Source organism: Halichondria panicea, chromosome 17, assembly GCF_963675165.1.
Source record: "Halichondria panicea chromosome 17, odHalPani1.1, whole genome shotgun sequence".
Lineage (NCBI taxonomy): Eukaryota > Metazoa > Porifera > Demospongiae > Suberitida > Halichondriidae > Halichondria > Halichondria panicea.
This window is the reverse complement of record NC_087393.1, coordinates 1,398,460-1,415,985: the sequence shown is the minus strand read 5'-3', so window position 1 is coordinate 1,415,985 and position 17,526 is coordinate 1,398,460. Positions and strand designations below refer to the sequence as shown.

The 17,526-nt window shown below is 42.7% G+C and overlaps 2 protein-coding genes across 2 annotated transcripts; one reads left to right on the top strand and one right to left on the bottom strand.

Annotated features, from left to right (window-relative positions):
• The first annotated feature begins 61 nt into the window (after nt 1–61).
• Nucleotides 62–17,522, top strand: LOC135350867 (WD repeat-containing protein 90-like). Its single transcript, XM_064549715.1, has 30 exons — nt 62–204; nt 349–440; nt 678–1,445; nt 1,568–1,870; nt 2,079–2,258; nt 2,771–2,916; nt 3,121–3,297; nt 3,497–3,658; nt 4,162–4,367; nt 8,782–8,852; nt 9,891–10,064; nt 10,254–10,393; nt 10,702–10,819; nt 11,125–11,271; nt 11,476–11,781; nt 11,971–12,235; nt 13,000–13,223; nt 13,436–13,667; nt 13,827–13,901; nt 14,064–14,194; nt 14,250–14,322; nt 14,494–14,687; nt 14,817–14,931; nt 15,033–15,104; nt 15,273–15,439; nt 15,571–15,964; nt 16,140–16,276; nt 16,453–16,626; nt 16,839–17,046; nt 17,289–17,522. Exons 1-30 carry the CDS (start codon nt 195–197, stop codon nt 17,441–17,443), a joined length of 5,616 nt encoding a protein of 1,871 aa, XP_064405785.1. The 5' UTR covers nt 62–194; the 3' UTR covers nt 17,444–17,522.
• LOC135350872 (E3 ubiquitin-protein ligase TRIM71-like) lies at nt 6,092–8,711 on the bottom strand. The gene is made up of 2 exons (XM_064549719.1): nt 8,597–8,711; nt 6,092–8,451 (listed from the first exon to the last, which is right to left on the bottom strand). The coding sequence occupies exon 2, from the start codon at nt 8,423–8,425 to the stop codon at nt 6,233–6,235; it is 2,193 nt and encodes a 730-aa protein (XP_064405789.1). The 5' UTR covers nt 8,426–8,451; nt 8,597–8,711; the 3' UTR covers nt 6,092–6,232.
• Nucleotides 17,523–17,526: the final 4 nt, after the last annotated feature.

The window sequence follows — 17,526 nt, the reverse complement described above, 5'->3', positions numbered from 1 at the left end:
TGAGGCTCCTACATCATATAAATATCTGGCATGCCATGGTCATTTTTATCTTTGTTTCCATGGCGACTGAGGAGAGCATGTGGCGGGAAAGTAGCTAAGCAATCTTAATCTTCTGAATCTTTATGATCTGATATGACTCGACTATACTAACACGCTAATTTTAAGAAGAGACCTACCTAGTCACAAAGTACACAATGAGCAGTGGTAAGTCTTTGCCTTGAACATCCAAATTTTCCTAATTAATGCCACTCATGTAGATCTAGCTACATGTACTATTCCTAGATCCTCTCCATATATATATGTATATCTGTATAATTATCTGTATGGTACATGGACCAACATTTACAGCTTGGCAGCACCCTCATGTGAGTCTGTTCAAGGTATTCGGAGTGGGACAGTGGAAGAAATGCAGCAAGGAGGGAGACGTCTCGTCAATGATGGTATACACGCATACAATGCATATCTAATTATAATGATGTACGTGATATGATGTATATAATGTGACAGTCCAAAGATGGAAACCGGGGATTTATGTGGTTTGACATCATCATAACTGAAATGAACTGTAAAATACATGCACAATGATTATGTTACTGTACATGTACATGTAATATATAATAATTGTGCTATCAATAAATCAATTTCTTAATTATTATGTTTTTGTTTCGTCTGTACAGGACAGGGACATAAAATCGACAGTGTTCCGAGTCCTTGGCTCCATCCCTGCAGCCAACTACATCCAGATACCCAAGACCTCCTCACAATCTCTCAGCCTCACAGGACAATACCTCTACGCCATATTCAAACCCCTCCCTGGAAAATACTTTGTGCTGCATTTGGAGACTGTCAATTCATCTGGAATGGTCATACGTCTGTCCTTCTCAAATCTCTTCAAGGAGTTCAAGTCGACCTCAACCTGGTTGCAATTCCCTTTTGCATGTAATTCTGATAAAGAAAACAACCCCAAAGTCACAGACACTATACCAACCTCTCTACGATGGACGCTATTGAAGATCAACCTCAAAGCAATACTGTCCAAGTACCTCCACACACAGTACTCGTACCTGAAGAATGTCAAGATCTGTGCTAATCTGCTGGTGAAAAACATCTTCACTAGTGAATTTGACTACAGTCCATTCACCTTCGACAGTTCTAAATTTGCACAACCTTTGCCGAGGGAAATCGCTCTCCCCCTAACGAAAGATGAGAAGTTTTCTGACAAGTATGACTACATGCAGTATCCTTATGAGCCTAACGAGAACGGGTCTTCAAGTCAAAGGTCATCCACTCGTAAACTGAAAGGCATGCATCCACAAGTCTCAGTGCTTCCGTCTATGAGTTCTGAAATGACGGCGGAGCCAGACAGAGGGACAACATCTCCTGACAAGACTGCCAGACAAGAGCATACTGATACCAGAGAAGGGAAGACATTGCCTAAATCACAGGTACTGTACATGTAATGGTAATGCAGTTGTGCACATAATTATGTAAGTCCCGCTACAATAGTACATTTGTTACATGTTAAGCCTGATACCCTTGATTATGATAATGATTTTTCTCATTTCAGCCAAACCTTGAGAGCAGAGTGTTGAGGCTTAAACCTCGCTCATCTAAAGAAGCTCCTGAAATTGTCTCTTTAAAATCAACAGCTACAGAGAAAGTAGGTCGAACTGTCAGGTCCACACCCAGAGCAGGCAGAGCCCTCAAGTCCCAGCAACAGAGAATAAAGAAGTTATCAGGTGGAGCAGTGAGGTCAGAGCAGGAACTGGAAGAGGTGCATGTGTACACTGAGGGAGGTGGTGGTGTGGCGGTGCATAGAGAGGGGAGCCGGAAGAGTGTGATAGTGAAGGGGATGAAACAAGAGTTTCAGGTGAGTCCGGATTTGTACATACTGTACCTGTAAAACTACATGTAAGATGTTTCTCGTCAGCACTGTCGTATTGATGGGCATAAATTATTGTTGACTTGGTTCCATGTGTTCAACAAAATATTATCTCGACTCTCAACTCGTCTTGACTAGAAAGTTATGTTCAAACTTCTTTATCTTCTGCGTATACTTATAATTATGCTCAATGCAGAGTCTCCAACCAGACCCCATCTTGAGGCTCAATAAGGTCATAGGATTTGGAGGTCATGGTACAGGTCAACTACTGTTCGGAAGAGATGGGGAGAGTGTGTTCTACCCCTGTCATTGTCTGGTAATTGCCATGGAGATCAAGACTGGGGAACAGATATTCTATATCGGCCATACTGACAAGGTACACGTACTGCACCGTATATAATACTGACTATAACGTACATGTACTACAAGTATCTAATCACTGTTTTGAGATTTTCAAATTTGATTTTTGTGCAGTGACATACATATACAGTAATCTAAGTCCCGTCTACACGAGGCCTTTAATCCTGGTTGAAATAAGGTTCTAATCCGGATTAGCCAACCCAGGAGGATTGGGTCAAAACCGCTTTAGCTGTGAGTAAACACAAAAGACTAATTCTGAGGTGTTGTACATGTTTGTGGAGTAAGCCTGTAGCTTCAGCCAATGTTTGGCAAATGCTATTACATGTAGCGGTCGTTTTACTATCCCGCTACTCAGAAAAATCTTTGACTTGGATTTGGTTAAACAGGGCTCTAGAAACAGTCATTCATCTCGTCCAAATACAAATGTAGCATGTGTTTAGGTTTCAGTGACAGCTACGTGTAGTGTACATGTATAGCCAGCATTTGGTTGTTTGGGAAGGTGTACGTTCCCATTTCCTCTCTCTCCAGGTGTCCTGCATAGCCCTCAACCACTCTAGATCCCTATTGGCGTCTGGTCAAAGTGGTCCCCTCCCCCTAGTCCGACTGTGGGGGGTGGAGTCAGCCAGGTGTCTAGCCCTGTTCAAGACTCACAGCTCGGGTCTACACTCACTCAGGTACATGTACACATAGTTACAGTGCCACCTTGTTGTGTGTGTTTAAAACAAAATTGACGACTTTCAGAGGCATTATTCTCTCCAAAATAAGAGGCCTTTTATGTTCTGTTCTGTTGGCTGATTCCACTCAACATGGAGGGTTGGCTTGACACTTTTGGGCTTATAATACTCTTTTGAGCGTAAGATTCCCCTCTCCCCCTCTAGTTTCTCTCACTCCGGTGGTGTTCTGTGTGGAGTGGGTAGGGACGGTCACGGGAAGGGTCAGGTGGTCCTCTGGGGGACGGCTCAGGCTCCTCGTACTGGGGACGTCAGCGTACTGGCCAAGGCTCACACAGACGCTGGGATCGATCACATGAGGATCGCTAGCTTTGATGATAGCAGGTACGTGTGTCACTGTAGTTTGTGTCCTTTGTAGACACTGAAGTACATGTCCTGTATAACAAAATAGGCAAAATCTTTCACATAATTAACATACTCAGACAATTTAATTCTATACCTATACACATGCACGTACATTGTAGCTTAATAAAAATGCCTGTAGCACACTGACACAAGTAACCACCTCCCACCTCTACCCTAGGATGGTGTCATGTGGTTGGGATAATGTGAGGTTCTGGCGTCTGAAGGGAGGGTCTCTTCGCTCCTGTCCTGTCAACCTGGAGAAGCACCACCAGATGTACTTCACTGACGTACAGTTCCAACCAGGATTCCACAATGAGAGCGACCTCACTGATAGGAGTGTGTGAGTGGAAACTTCCTTATTACATAGTCTCCACTGTTACGATAACTACATTGTACGTTTGCAGCATATACTCAATAATAATGTACACAGTGACACTAATGTGCAGTAAATGTCTGGTAAAGATGCTAATTCTCTTCTTAACAACCTCTCTATCATTTACATGTAGGTGTACGTGTAGTTTATCTGCAATGTACACTGTACATGTTTTGAAAGCTTAGAAACCCAAATTTTGGTAGTTTCCAGGCAATTACGGTGCATAAGATGAAATATACAGGCGCACAAACCCGAGGGCGAGTTACCCCGTATATTGCATTCAACACAAGGATTCTCATGCTATACATGTAATTATGTGCATTACAACAATTTTTTCTAAACCATGCCTGGAGGCTATGTGACCGTGTAGCTATAACGTAGAAAGAACTGTAAGATTTTTATTTCATACTTGTTACCTTGACAATGTGCCCACAATAATATTAAGAATGTTATGCACTCACTCACAACAGCTTTGCCTCAACCAAGACTGGGCATATTTTTGAGATCCACTACAAATCCATCTCTGTCAAGAGAAAATGGCATGTGTTGCCTAGCAACCCAGGGGGTGTGCCTATCCTGTCACTGGCGGTCCATGAGGGGTTCTGTGTGACGGGGTCGGAGGACGGTGTGTTAAGGGTGTGGCCTCTGGACTTCTCAGCACGACTCATGGAAGCAGGTCAGGATTGTATTTTGTTGCTTCATGCACGCGGCCTTTATTTGAGATAAACTACGTATTTACAGCTGAAGTGATCCCGTACCAGGAACAATGGAACACGGTTACTAAAGTAGAAAGCTAGAAAGCTAGAATTATGCTTGTGGTTGCTAGAGTATACCCCACAGCAGCCATTCTAAGACTCTGGCTTCTTTGCTGTGATCCTAACAGTGCACTACTCCATTCTTACATTCTCAAAAGTTTCAGCCTCTGAGTCTTTAATTGCTCCCATATGTTACTTGCTGCTTAGCCAGCTTCCATGATCATACATACTATCAGGAGTGCATGAATATTCATATTCATACCGTATAGCGGGTAATTTTCGGGGGACGAAATATTCGTGATTCAGCAATATTGAGACATTTCGTGGGTAATATTTTCGTGGTTGCTGCTTGCACTGCAGGTAAAGGTAGGCAAGGTCGCTTCATTCGTGCGTAAAATATTCGTGGTCAGACTTCCAACCACGAAAACCACGAATATTAATTTTGCTCCACGAAAATTACACGCTATACGGTATATTCATGCACTCCTGATACTATTGTATAACACTTTTCTGGTTTCTATACATGTAGATCTTTATGATTTATGTCAACTGCCGAAGGTTAGCATTGTGAGTCTGCTTACCTGGATGCCATAGCACTGCGTTTACAGGATGGATAGCCTTCACACAGCAATTTAATAATAAAAGATTTCGATGTTAAAGCTTCGTTGTCGTATGAAAGCAAGCAAAAGCTAAGAAGCTTCTTGCATGTTGGCCTCTAGCTTCTACATGCGTCCTTTTTTGAGGTACGTATTTACAACTGAAGTGATCCTGTACCAGGAACGATGGAATTTCATTGCTCATGTTACTTGCTATATACTTAGCCAGCTTTTCCATGCTTCATACATACTACTATTTGTATTCAAGTAAACAGCCGAGGGTTAGCACTTCAGTGCTCTAGTTTGTCTGTTTGTGCATAGATTGGAAACGACCGGGCCTCCCTGTGTAAACGGTTGAAACACTCCGCGTTCTGATTTAGCGATCGTGAAAATGTTTGTGGTTGACCATTCTGTTTTATTTTTATGATAAAGCTTCGTTGTCGAATAAAAGCTACATGTAAGAAGCTTGAACTTGCACGTTGGCTGCATGGCTAGAGCCTAGATACACCGGGCCTTTATTCGAGGCACTTATTTGTAGCTGAAGTGATCCCGTACCAGGAACAATGGGTCACTAAAGTAGAAAGCTAGAATTGTGACTGGTTTGTTGTCCAGCTCCGGAGGTTTTTTTTGCTCCTAGCACCAGGACTCCAGGAGCCATACTCCTCTAAGACTCCAGGCTTCTTTGCTATGATCATAGTCCACAGTATAATGTATTATTATTATATCCATACCACTAAAACTCTGCTCTCAAATACGTTTAGTTACTATCAATGGAATTCTAAAAAAAAAACTGAGAATTCCAACTACTCCCAGATACAATCTTCCCCATGCAGGCCTATTTTTCTCCATCTGTTCTATTAAAGAAAGATCAGCCTGAAAACAAGGCTAGCTGTTCTATTTCAGAATTAGGTAATTATCATTGTGAAGTACTTATGCATAGCAATGGCGATGCTTATTACGTACTGCAACAATATAATTATGGTGGCTGTATGTACACTGCATGTAGTATACAATGTTTAATCATGATGTGTCATTACGACTGGGGAATAGTGGGAAAGAAATGGGGATATGGAAAAGTTCACCAACAGCACAAGACACAAAGTTTATGAATAATATTCTACAGTGCTGATCGAACTAAATAGTTTACTGGTGCATGCATGTATGTGCAATGTACATAATATTGTCCTAGATTAAAATACTTGAAGTCGTCTGTTACCTCGATCTGCAACTACGATGTTTCCATGACTGTCAATGACTATTCCAGCTGGACCATCGAATTTTCCTTCTTTTTTTCCTTGTGTGCCGAAATTGCAAATGAACTCTCCATTTGTTTTAAATACCGAGATACGATGTCCCCACATCTCAACAACATACACCGTGTCTGTATTGCTGACAGCTATAGCGCATGGATTAGTTAGTTGTCCTGGACCACTACCGTGTGCAGCAAATGTTCTCAACAACGTTCCATTACTTTGAAATACCTTCACATTGTGCTTATCAAAGTTAGCTACGTACGCATTGCCAATACGGTCGAATGAAACATTGAGAGGACTATTAATTTCATTCTCGCTGATGATACTGTGGAATGTGAGGTCAGGGTTCAACACTTGAACTCGATTGTTGTTCTCTTCACTGACATATATCTTGTCGTTAGTTTTGTTGTAGCCTATTCCTGTTGGTGAGCTGAACTGAAGCCTCTGGTCACCTTTAGTGCCCACTTCTTTGAGAAAGTCTCCATTGGCGGTAAATTTTCGGACTTTATGGTCCTTATAATCACTAACGTAGATATTATCATCTCTGTCAACAGCCACTCCTGCTGCAGCCTTACCTCGTGAATCAATTACTTGAATTCGTTCATAATTTTCATCATAGATCACTATTCGTCCACTACCAAATTCAACGACAATCACACGACCTTTGCTATTGACAACGACACCCCAGGGTTTCTCCAAATTGCTAATCACTCTGCTTGGTGCTCCCAGTGTGTGCGGTTGAGGCATGGCTACTACAGTGAATGGACTGCCTCTTACGTGTGTGCCATTGATGGCCAGGTTAATTTCGTGTTCACCTCTGTTTGTGGGCGTGTAGGCGATTTCGTACTTATTATCTCTCCTGATAATCTCACATTTGACTGGGGTCTGGGTGTGGCTGTGAGTGACTGCTGCAACTACCTCAATGTTCCGATACTGCCTCTTGAGTCGAAGTTTCAATTTCACAGCCTTGTTTACCTCTACACCGGTTAAATTTTCCCCCTCTAGACTGCAACTGTCAGTCATCTCATCATCATGTATTCTTAAATAAGATATGCATGACTTTTTTAATTTTTCTTTTCCGTCTGTAATCAATTTTATTTTGTTTTCTATTTCTGGTTGAAGTTTGTCTTGATTAAATTTGGTCGATATCTGTTCAATTCTCTTGAGTACAGGAGCTTTCGTTTCTAGTACTTCACACACAGTGCCTGTTTCAAGCGCCCCCTCAACGTACTCGAGACAGCTGGCCAGTTTCACCTGAGTAATCTCCACCTGGTCTCTCTGTGCAGCTAGACCTATTAGGTTCTGCTGAGTCAGCATCTTCAGCTCTCCCACAAGCTCAGTTCTTCGCTGATCCAATAGTAGATGTTGTTCATCAATCTCTTTGTGAATATCGGCTTCAAGAGTGGCTCTTCGGTCGTGAATATCTTTTGCAAGAGTATCGAACACCTTCAGTGCTTGTTGGACTTTGTCTAGCTTCTCTTTGACAGGTTTGAGACTTGAGACAAGCTCTTTCTTATGTTTAGGGAACACATCATCCACTAGGTCGTAATTGTGGTCTTTATGCAGTCGGATGGTGCAGTCTGTGCAGATAAGCTCCTTGCAAGTGTCACAGTAGATCTTCAGCTCATTTTTGCGGTGTTTGCCACAAGTGGGGTTTGTTTTCTTGGCTGTGATAATTTTTGTGGCCTGTTCTTGAAATTCCTGGCGGCTCACTATCTGATGAGACCTTGTCAGTTTCAGCGCTTGATGGGCTGCTTGGCAATTATCACACAAGAAATCTTCACAATCTTTGCAGTATCCAGTTGCTTTCCCTGCCTCGCAATTGCCACATTGGGTCTCACTTGATTCTGCAGCTTTATTAAACGCATCTCGTATCTCAAACAAGTGGTCAATGTGGAAGTCTGATTGCAGTCCAGCCACTCCCCTCTCTGACAGTGGGACAATGTGTCGACAGGTAGGACAAGTGAGGGAGCGTCCATCTTTGGTCACTAGTTTCTCCAGACATGGGGACTTGCAAAATACGTGATAACATGGCAAGAGTTTTGGTTGCTTAAAAGGGTCTAGGCAAATCGAGCATTCGAGTTTTGCATCTAGTTTCTTAATTGCTTCTTTTGTTACTCGTTCAGCCATTTTTCAGATGTATAGATCCAATTTTTCTGTGTATATGTGCGTGTACATTTAATAACAGCCACGCCCTAAATTGTTACCAATATACACGTGCGTATACGTACATGTATAATAATTATATGTACTTGTATCCTTTTTTAATATTTATGACCAATCTATTGTAATACAACTCACATTAAATGTTTGTCCTAGCTTTGCAGTACACTCTACCAATGCAATGGTAAAGACTCACTCACTCTCTGTTTCTAGTTCTAGTTAAGTTTTGATCAGGTCACCCTTTAAGATGTCATGTGATGCTTCTAGGCAATGAATATTGTCGTGGTTAAGATGTCATTGTCCACCCACACACACACACACAGAACACGATGGACCGGTCAGTGCAGTGGACATTAGTGAAGATGGGCTCAGAATATTGGCTGGAACCACTGCGGTATGCAACCGTAGATAGAGTAGATGCAACCACTGAACTTGTTATACTATTCATATTATTTGCAAACTGCAACCTTTGTCTACAGGCACTCTTTGTACTATTATATAGACAAGTTCTAAATACAGGTAAATTTGGCGAATGAGGAATTGAACTATTATATTATACAGGGATTTGAGGAGTTCTTGCAACTGTAATGTCGAGAGCGGAAGTACCTGTCACGTGAACAGTTACGTAATTATGGCTCATTACAAACCAATTTTTCTCCAATAAAGCCTTTAGGCCTGTTTATTTTGGGAAAAAATCGACCTATAGGAGGCTTTACTCTGCATATGCAAGTCTTTGCACCACAGCTAAAGCTATCCTTGAGCCCAATCGTGAGCTACTACTATTAGTCTGTCACACAAACTGTGTATCCAGCTGGAGCTAGCCTAAGAGAGATTTTACTGAGACTAGTGATACACTTTGAGTTTCAACAGCTTACAGGCAGGCTGGGGCAAGTAGTAGCTCACAAAACGATTAGAATCTCAAGGATAGCTTCAGCTGACAACCTGCTGTGGTGCAAAGCCTTTACCAAAGGCTCTTAGCTTTCTGATGTAAGTCGATGTTTTCCCAGTTTAACAAAAATGAATAGGCTCTATTGGAGAAAAATTGGTTTGGAATGAGCCAAAATTCAATCTTGTTACCAAGGTTCACGTGACAGATACTCCGCTCTCGACATTACAGTTGCAAGAACTCCTCAAATCCCTGTATAATGTGACGATCATGCTTTATGGTATTATTGATCTCATGCGATATACTGGGACTGTGTGGTTACCCTGCACATGGCAACACTAACTGAGGTAGTGTTATTATAATAGGCATTGAGGGCAATTTTTAATTTTGGCGACTCTCCCCGCCAAATTGCTAAAATTAACTCTTCGCCAAATTCACCTGCAGTACAGTACCACATTTGTACGTAATGCTCTTGTATATAAACCTACAATGTACACCTGAAGGAATGCATATGTATACTAATTCCATAATTATCTCTCCATACAGGGCAACATAGGGCTCCTGGATGCCAGTAGCAGCAGCTACTCCACTCTGATGAGGTCCCATCGAGAGGTCGTACAGTGTATGAGTGTCACGGGAAGTGAGGTGGCTGAAATCTGTCTAGTCTCGTGCTCCCTGGACCACACCATCAGAGTCTGGGACAGCAAGCCTGGCAAACAGGTACATGTAGGTGGGAACATGGTCAGGCTACAGTTTGCTGAACTCATACATGTAGTACATTTAGTTACTTTGTATTGTTAAAAATTGATGCTGTGCAAATTTTGTATTTGATCTTGCTGTAAAAGTTGCTTTTTTGAAAACACAATCAAAGTCATATCCTCTCTCCGCTCAAATCCCTGGTGAATACAGTTGTTTGATTTCCACACTCCTGGTGACATTGGCTGCGCAGTGGTGTGGCATCCCAGTCTCCCAGTGTTTGCCTGTGGGTTTAAGTCTGGTTTCGTTAGACTCTTCCATGTGCCCTCCACCACAGTCCTCTCTGAGCACAAGTGAGTAAATTGCAATGGCTTATCTATTAGCAGGGGTGTCATACAGGGGAAGGGGGGATTTCCCCCCTAAAATTTGCATTCAAGTACTAGTTGTATGACAAAGTGTCCATAACTGGGTATTGAAATAACAGTTGACCTGCAAAACTTTCTGGTTACTTTTCTTATTTCCCCCTCTACTTCAAAATCCTGTATGACACCCTGATTAATGACATCATGATATGCGTTTTTCTGTAGACTACTAACTGTATAGTTGTCTATAATGTATCACTATGAGATACAGTATTGACTGCTGACTCTCTCCCCTGCAGGTCCCACAATGGAGTGATTACAGGAGTAGTGTTCTCCCCAAGTGGCCACGCCCTCTATAGCAGCTCCAGTACTGGCTCACTTGCCATGTATGACCTTTCTGACATCAGTGCGGCCAAGGTCAGTGCCGGATGTGATTATGTTGTCCTTTTAAATTTTGCATTGAAAACTGGTCAATTCTATTCGCTATAATTATTTGTTTGAGTGTCTCCAACTAGTCTTATTCAAAAACAATTCATTCTGTGCATGTAGCTCTAAGGGAGAAAAACCTCGAAAATTTAGTGCCTCAGCTATACGGGATCAAATGTGTGTTTTGGGTCAAAGCTTAGGCAGTAGCACATCCGTAAAGGGTGGTCAGATGCATGTACTGTACGCTGATCAGTTTATCCTCCTTACATTGTGCGTACGTGTACATGTACATGTAGGTGATTCGAGTGCTGGCTAACACAGTGGCTAAGGGTGAGGGGTATGGGCCAAGGGCACTCAGTGTGAGTCAGGGGGGACAGAGACTGGCCTTCATCGGACCACTAGACTCCACCGTGTCAGTACTGGATGCAGAGTCCCTGGATGAGGTGAGTAGGAGTGTCTATTGTACGCTGTAGGCTGTCTATTCAAACACTATAATCCACCTGCTCTGTGTGCTTCATTTTACTTTACCTTTACCAATTTTTTTCTTCTTTGTGGACATTATGTAACAGCAACGAATGTACAGTACCAATGAAGTGAATTCTGCACATTGACGTGATAGCCTAAGAGACTTCAAATTCACACTGTAGGTTCTTCGACTGGACATTACTCCCATGTCCACCCACCACTCCACAACTGCCACACCCAACCCAGCACTAGAAACAGCCAAGATGGTGACCTTCTCCCATAAAGCCCTCAACCAGCTCCTAGTTATCACTTCAACCTCTCGACTGCTCAAGTTCAGTGCCTCCAATGGCCAGCTACTGTCAGAGGTGGCCCATATCCACAGAGCAAGCTGCACTGCAGTGTGCCCCAGTAATAGACACCTCCTAACAGCAGGGGACAATGTGCTCAAAGTATGGGACTATGGGATGGCACTCGACCTCAACTTCCAAGTGAGTAGGAGTTAAAATGTTTCGCTATGCATACTCAAACGTATGATACACTATAGCATACATGCATGCACTGTATGTAGGATGCTAAAAACAAAAATATGTACATAGTAAATTCTTAGTGCTACCCGATACATACAAGGAAGGAGTGTTTTTGTTATCAATCTCAATTATGCTGTTTCCCTGCACCAGGTGTTCATAGGTCACTCTGAGCCTATCACAGAGGTGTTGTTCTCCCCCAATGGTGACCAGGTGGTCAGTTGTGGAGACGCCATCTTCCTATGGGACTTTCTCGGCTATACCCCTCCCACATTCACGCCCCCACACAGCCCTTGCAAACCTCTCCCACGGTCAGTGTCACCTCGTCGGAGTGCCCCAGCTCCTGTGAACTATGAACCCATCAAGATGCACTCGTTTACACCGTTAGCTCCTACTTCAAAGCACAAGCCCTTAACAGGTACCACATTATTTTAGTTTACTACATTTTCAGTATAATGATTATTACCCGAGATACGTGTGTGAGTGGCCACGGGTATAGTAGTCGTTTGGTTTGTTTGTTTGTTTGTAATTTCTTAGTCTGCTTACCTAGATGCCGAAGCACTGCGTCTACAGCATGGATAGCCTGTATAGAAGTGAGCAAAAGCTAAGAAGCTGAACTTGCACGTTGGCTGCATGGCCTCTAGCTACAGGAGTCCTTTATTCAAGGTACATCTTTACACCTGAAGTGATCCTGTACCAGGAACAATGGCTATTAGTAGAAAAGCAGGGTTGTTGCTTCTTTGCTTATCTCTAGTCCCAGAACATACCAGGAGCCATCTAAGACTCTAGGCTTCTTTGCTGACTGACTTTGCTGTGATCCTAGTCCACAGTTCATGTCTCATCCGTACTAAAGCTCCATTCTCAAAAGTTTCAGCATGCCTCTGGAATTTCATTGCTCATGTTACTTGCTACAGCCAGCTTCCATGCTTCATATATACTATTTGTAAACAGCCAAGGGTTAGCACTTCAGTGCTCTAGTATTATGTATACATAATACAGTATAATTAGTATGTTTCATACATGAAACATACTAATTTAAAGAAAGATACAGTGGCAAGTGTATTTGCTTGTACAAGTAGATAGCCTCTCAATCTGTATTGTGTACCATTCCAAGCTGTTGGAACTGTGCATTCGATAGTTATGCAGTACATACAGCACATCATTTCCTTCTCACTTACGTAGGTAATACCTCTCGGCGACAAGCGTCTACGACAGCACTCATTGATGATGACACATTGTATGAACCTCACATTGTCAGCCAGTCACCAGACCACTCCAGTGATAACCAGGAGGGGCCAGATAACAGGCTAGGGGCTGACCAGGAGGAAAACATCAATGTGTTCAAGAAACAAAACTTTGAGGACCAAGATAGCGAGATTGGATCCGAAGATGTGCCTATGCAGCAAGTAAGTGTATCACACTATTCTGAGCCATTAACCTCATTTATTTGTTCACGTTCGTACATGTGTTTCGTATAGATGTACATGTATGCTGCTGTATGCAAGTGTATAGTGTGCATTTGACAAACTTGTACAGGTTTCCTACATGTATAATTATTGAGTACGTACCTCTAAAAATGTAAGGATGAGCATTTCATATCATACTCTCCTTTATTCAGGATAAGGATAATGGACAAGGTGTCCACCCCTCCCCTTCTCCACCCCCATACTCTCCCCCACACACACTTCCCTCACCAGCCTCACACTCTCACTACCATCACCGCCCACCCAAGGCTACCCTAGCAGAGCACCTCTATGTGGCCCCACCCAACCAGGCTGGTCTAATACGACAGAAGGTGTTAGGAGTGAACGGAGCGGCTAGGAACAATGTGATATGGGAACCCAACAGCGGTGTGTAGTGCACAGTACCACTCATACGTATTTTTGTTACAATTTGAAATGGCTAATGTGGCTGCATGTACAGTGATGTCTTATTCGTGTACTGGTATAATTTATCTTCTCTGCCACATTTACTAATATTGACTGTTGATGATAATTATTTTTGGACAGGTTTGTTTGTGTACAGCAGTGGTTGTATTGTGGTGATGGAGGATCTCTCAACTGGGAAGCAAACACACATGTTGGGTAAGCACATGTCTGTAGCACAAATTAATGGTACTACCTATATTATATGTATGACCAAGAATATGACTCAATTTTGTTACTACAATAAAACGTACCGTCTATGTATGTATGCAGAGTTACATGTTTGCTATTGCACACGTGCATTTTAACATTGTATTACAGGTCACACTGAGGAGGTGTCGACTCTAGCTGCTCAACATGACGTGAGGGACATAGCCAGTGCCAGTCCAGCCTTTGGCCACACCCCCTGTGAGATTAGGATATGGAGAGTCGGCTCAGCCAAGTGTACCAAGGTGTGTGAAGTCATTTTCAGTTTTGCGGCTGTTGTTGATGGTGTGTTTTTGGTAGGTTCTGACAGTTCACAGTCACAGTGTACAGAGCATGGCCTTCTCCAAAGATGACAGACTGCTCCTCTCAGTTGGTAAATACTATTGTACATAAGTAACTATAAGACGTATCATATCAAATATATTGACTTACAAAAGTTCAGCAAGTCACAAGTATTTCAAGTACAGTACCAGGGTGTTGCTAAGTGTGTACAATAAAACAATGCTGATGATCAAATAATAATATCCCCTTTTCTCCTACATAGGTACCTACCTTGATGGCACCCTGGCAGTGTGGAGCACTCACGACTACTCTCTCCTCACGGCCACCACATTAGACCACCATGTACACCAGGCTGACTGGGACCCACACACAGCCTACGAGTTGACCAGTGTGGGGGAAGGGCTAAGGTTCTGGCTGGTTGAGGAGGACCGGAGTAATAGGACATGTGAGCTGAAGGTGGGTACAAGGGGATTTTGATTCTAATCTTTTAACTTTAATGCAACCATCCATTGTTGTGTGTGCTGTTATCATAATTATTGTAATTGTAGTAAAAAAATTGTATAATGAATTTGAATATGTTCCTAGGTTCATGAGCCTGAGTTACCTGCTGAGGTGGTAAAGACCAGCTCCAGATCCAACCTGGAGTTCACCTCATTGTGCTATGGAGCTGACTCAATGCTGTTCATCGGCACAAATACTGGTGAGCATAGGGCCACATATCGCTACTTTTGTATCTAGGCAAGGAATATATTGTACATGCACATGTACATTACCATGATGCTGGTGTTGTCGTCATTGTAGGTGTGATCACTCTGTGGGAGACCAAAGGGAACAAGTGTCTCATGTACTGGACCACAGACCTACTGGAAGTCAGTAAGTCAATGCACACATTTTGATATTACTCTGCAATACAATTAATGTATCTCTACTCGGCACTCCTAAAAGAGGTACTTTAAAAATGTCTTGCACGTCATTGACGTGATCCTGTTATTTCTATGCAGTAGTGTAACTTTATTCCCACTAACTATACTCATCCCCCAGGCACTCTCTTCTCGTCTGCTGGTCGACTGTTCTCGGCGGACCTGGCTGGGTGTATGCACCTGTGGAGTGTAGAGAGTGGTCAGCATCTGCCGACTGTCTCCCTTCTCAACTCAATGCATGTACCCGGAGGAGTCTTCTCAGCAAGCTTCGACAGCAAACTCGAACTAGTAAGACCACACTCAATGTAATAACAAATATACATGTGCATTTAGATGGCTGTATAATGGTTTGATGATTATAGTCTAGTACGGTAGTCCAACGTACTGTAATAATAAGCATCATATAATTATTCACCCAGGGTATAGTGGGCACCTCCAGTGGTACTGTGCACTACGTCAATTGGCCTGACACCACTAAAGTCAGCATTGTCAGTGGCCACTCCTCAAAAATCTCCTCCCTGGACATCACTCGAGACAACTCCCTCCTGGCAACAGCTAGTACCGATGGATCTGTAGCTGTGTGGAGAATGGATAGTCTAGAGCAGACGGTGCTTTTCCAGGCTCCTAGGACGGCCTGTAACTGTGTGGCATTTGCACCAATTAACGAGCAGGGGCAGGGGAAGACTTCCCCGTCAGTGGTGGCTGGGTACAGTGACGGCATGCTGAGAGTGTTTGATTTGGAGAGTCTAAAAATGAGTCGAAAGATGAAGCCACACTTGGAAAATGTGCGAGCTGTAGCCTACTCTGAAGATGGTAAGTACTGTATCTGTACATGCGTTGCTTGATATTTAATGTGTACATACATATAGCATTCTAACCAGCACATAAGCATGGATACGAATCATAGTAGTACACTGTACATGTAACTGTTCAGTAACTCCATTAGCATTTTTCGGAGTTTATTGTGCACTGCTCTCTTTGCATCTAGGGCATGTGATAATTTCTGGATGCTCATCTGGAGTGGTTGCTATTAGCAACTCAGCTTCAGGGTTGGTAGTGAGAGTCATCACTGATCATCAGGGTGCTCCAATCACCGATATCCACATCGCCATCAAACCTGCTAAGGTATCTGAGTTTAGACCCACAATTACGACAAGAATTTTGCTGCTAATTAAGGCATTTCTTGTAAGCACTGTTGTGCGACTGTAATGGATCTCTCGAGCCTAAGTGTACCTTAGAATTCATTGTTATATCAAGGGCGTCCTTGGTTACATACAGTACATGCATGACACCTGCTCTAGCTTCCTGACCCTGGTGCTGACGAGTGCTACCTGTGGTTAGTGGCCAGTGGAGATCGTAGAGTGAGTGTGTGGAGCAGTGAGTGGAGTAAGGATCGTTGTCAGCTGGTCGACTGGCTCACTTTCCCAGGACCATTTTTTGCTCCCAATGGAACTAGACTGAAGAAAGGAGATAAGGTTGGTGAAGCTAGTGCAGCTTTGTAACTACGTCTATACACTCTACTCTTACAATTTACAATTTACAGTGGGACTTATCGCCATTTATCAAATCCACAAGCCTAATGTTACGTATTGTGCATCTACATTTTAGCTGTTGTGTTCTATGCTACAAGTACGTGCTGATGTCATCGTCATCACTACATATACCTGATTTTCACCCCACCTTACAGTGTCAGTACGAACTGCTCCCCCCAAGCCTGGCTCGCTTCAGCCCCTCCAATCCTGACACTATTGTCTACACTGGCTATGGTATGGAGAGGTGTGTCCAGTTCTACAGCATCTCCAAGAAAACCGTGACAAGGAACTGCTCTCTCACACATTGGGCCACCAGTATGGACCTATCGCCAGATGGTCACTTAGTGGCAATAGGGTGTGAAGGTACATACATGTACACATGTAGAGATGTATGTTGAGACGGTATGTCTACATTCATACAATTTCATGTCACATCATAGATTGAAGAGCTCAATCTATGGGTACATCGATAGTTTTTAACAGCATTTATTTGGCTCAAGTTTTTACCACCTCTTTTGATTTACTCTGTGCAAGCCATCTAGTTAATGTATTTTCATGTAAAGGTGTTTTTTGTCAAGTAGATTCATCATCATTTTCTTTTACAGAGAGAGTTTTGAAGCTCATGGATTCAGATGAAGGGGCTTTCCAAGATTACACAGGCCATCATGACAGTGTAGATAGGATCAATTTTTCTCCAAATGGCAAACAACTTATTTCTGCAAGTAGTAACTCGTTACATATCTGGGATATCACTCTTTAATATCATTCTGTGCATTTGATTTGTTTGTGCTTTGACGTTTGTGTAATGTGAATGTGTTTTTAATAGAACATTGAATAAGGCAG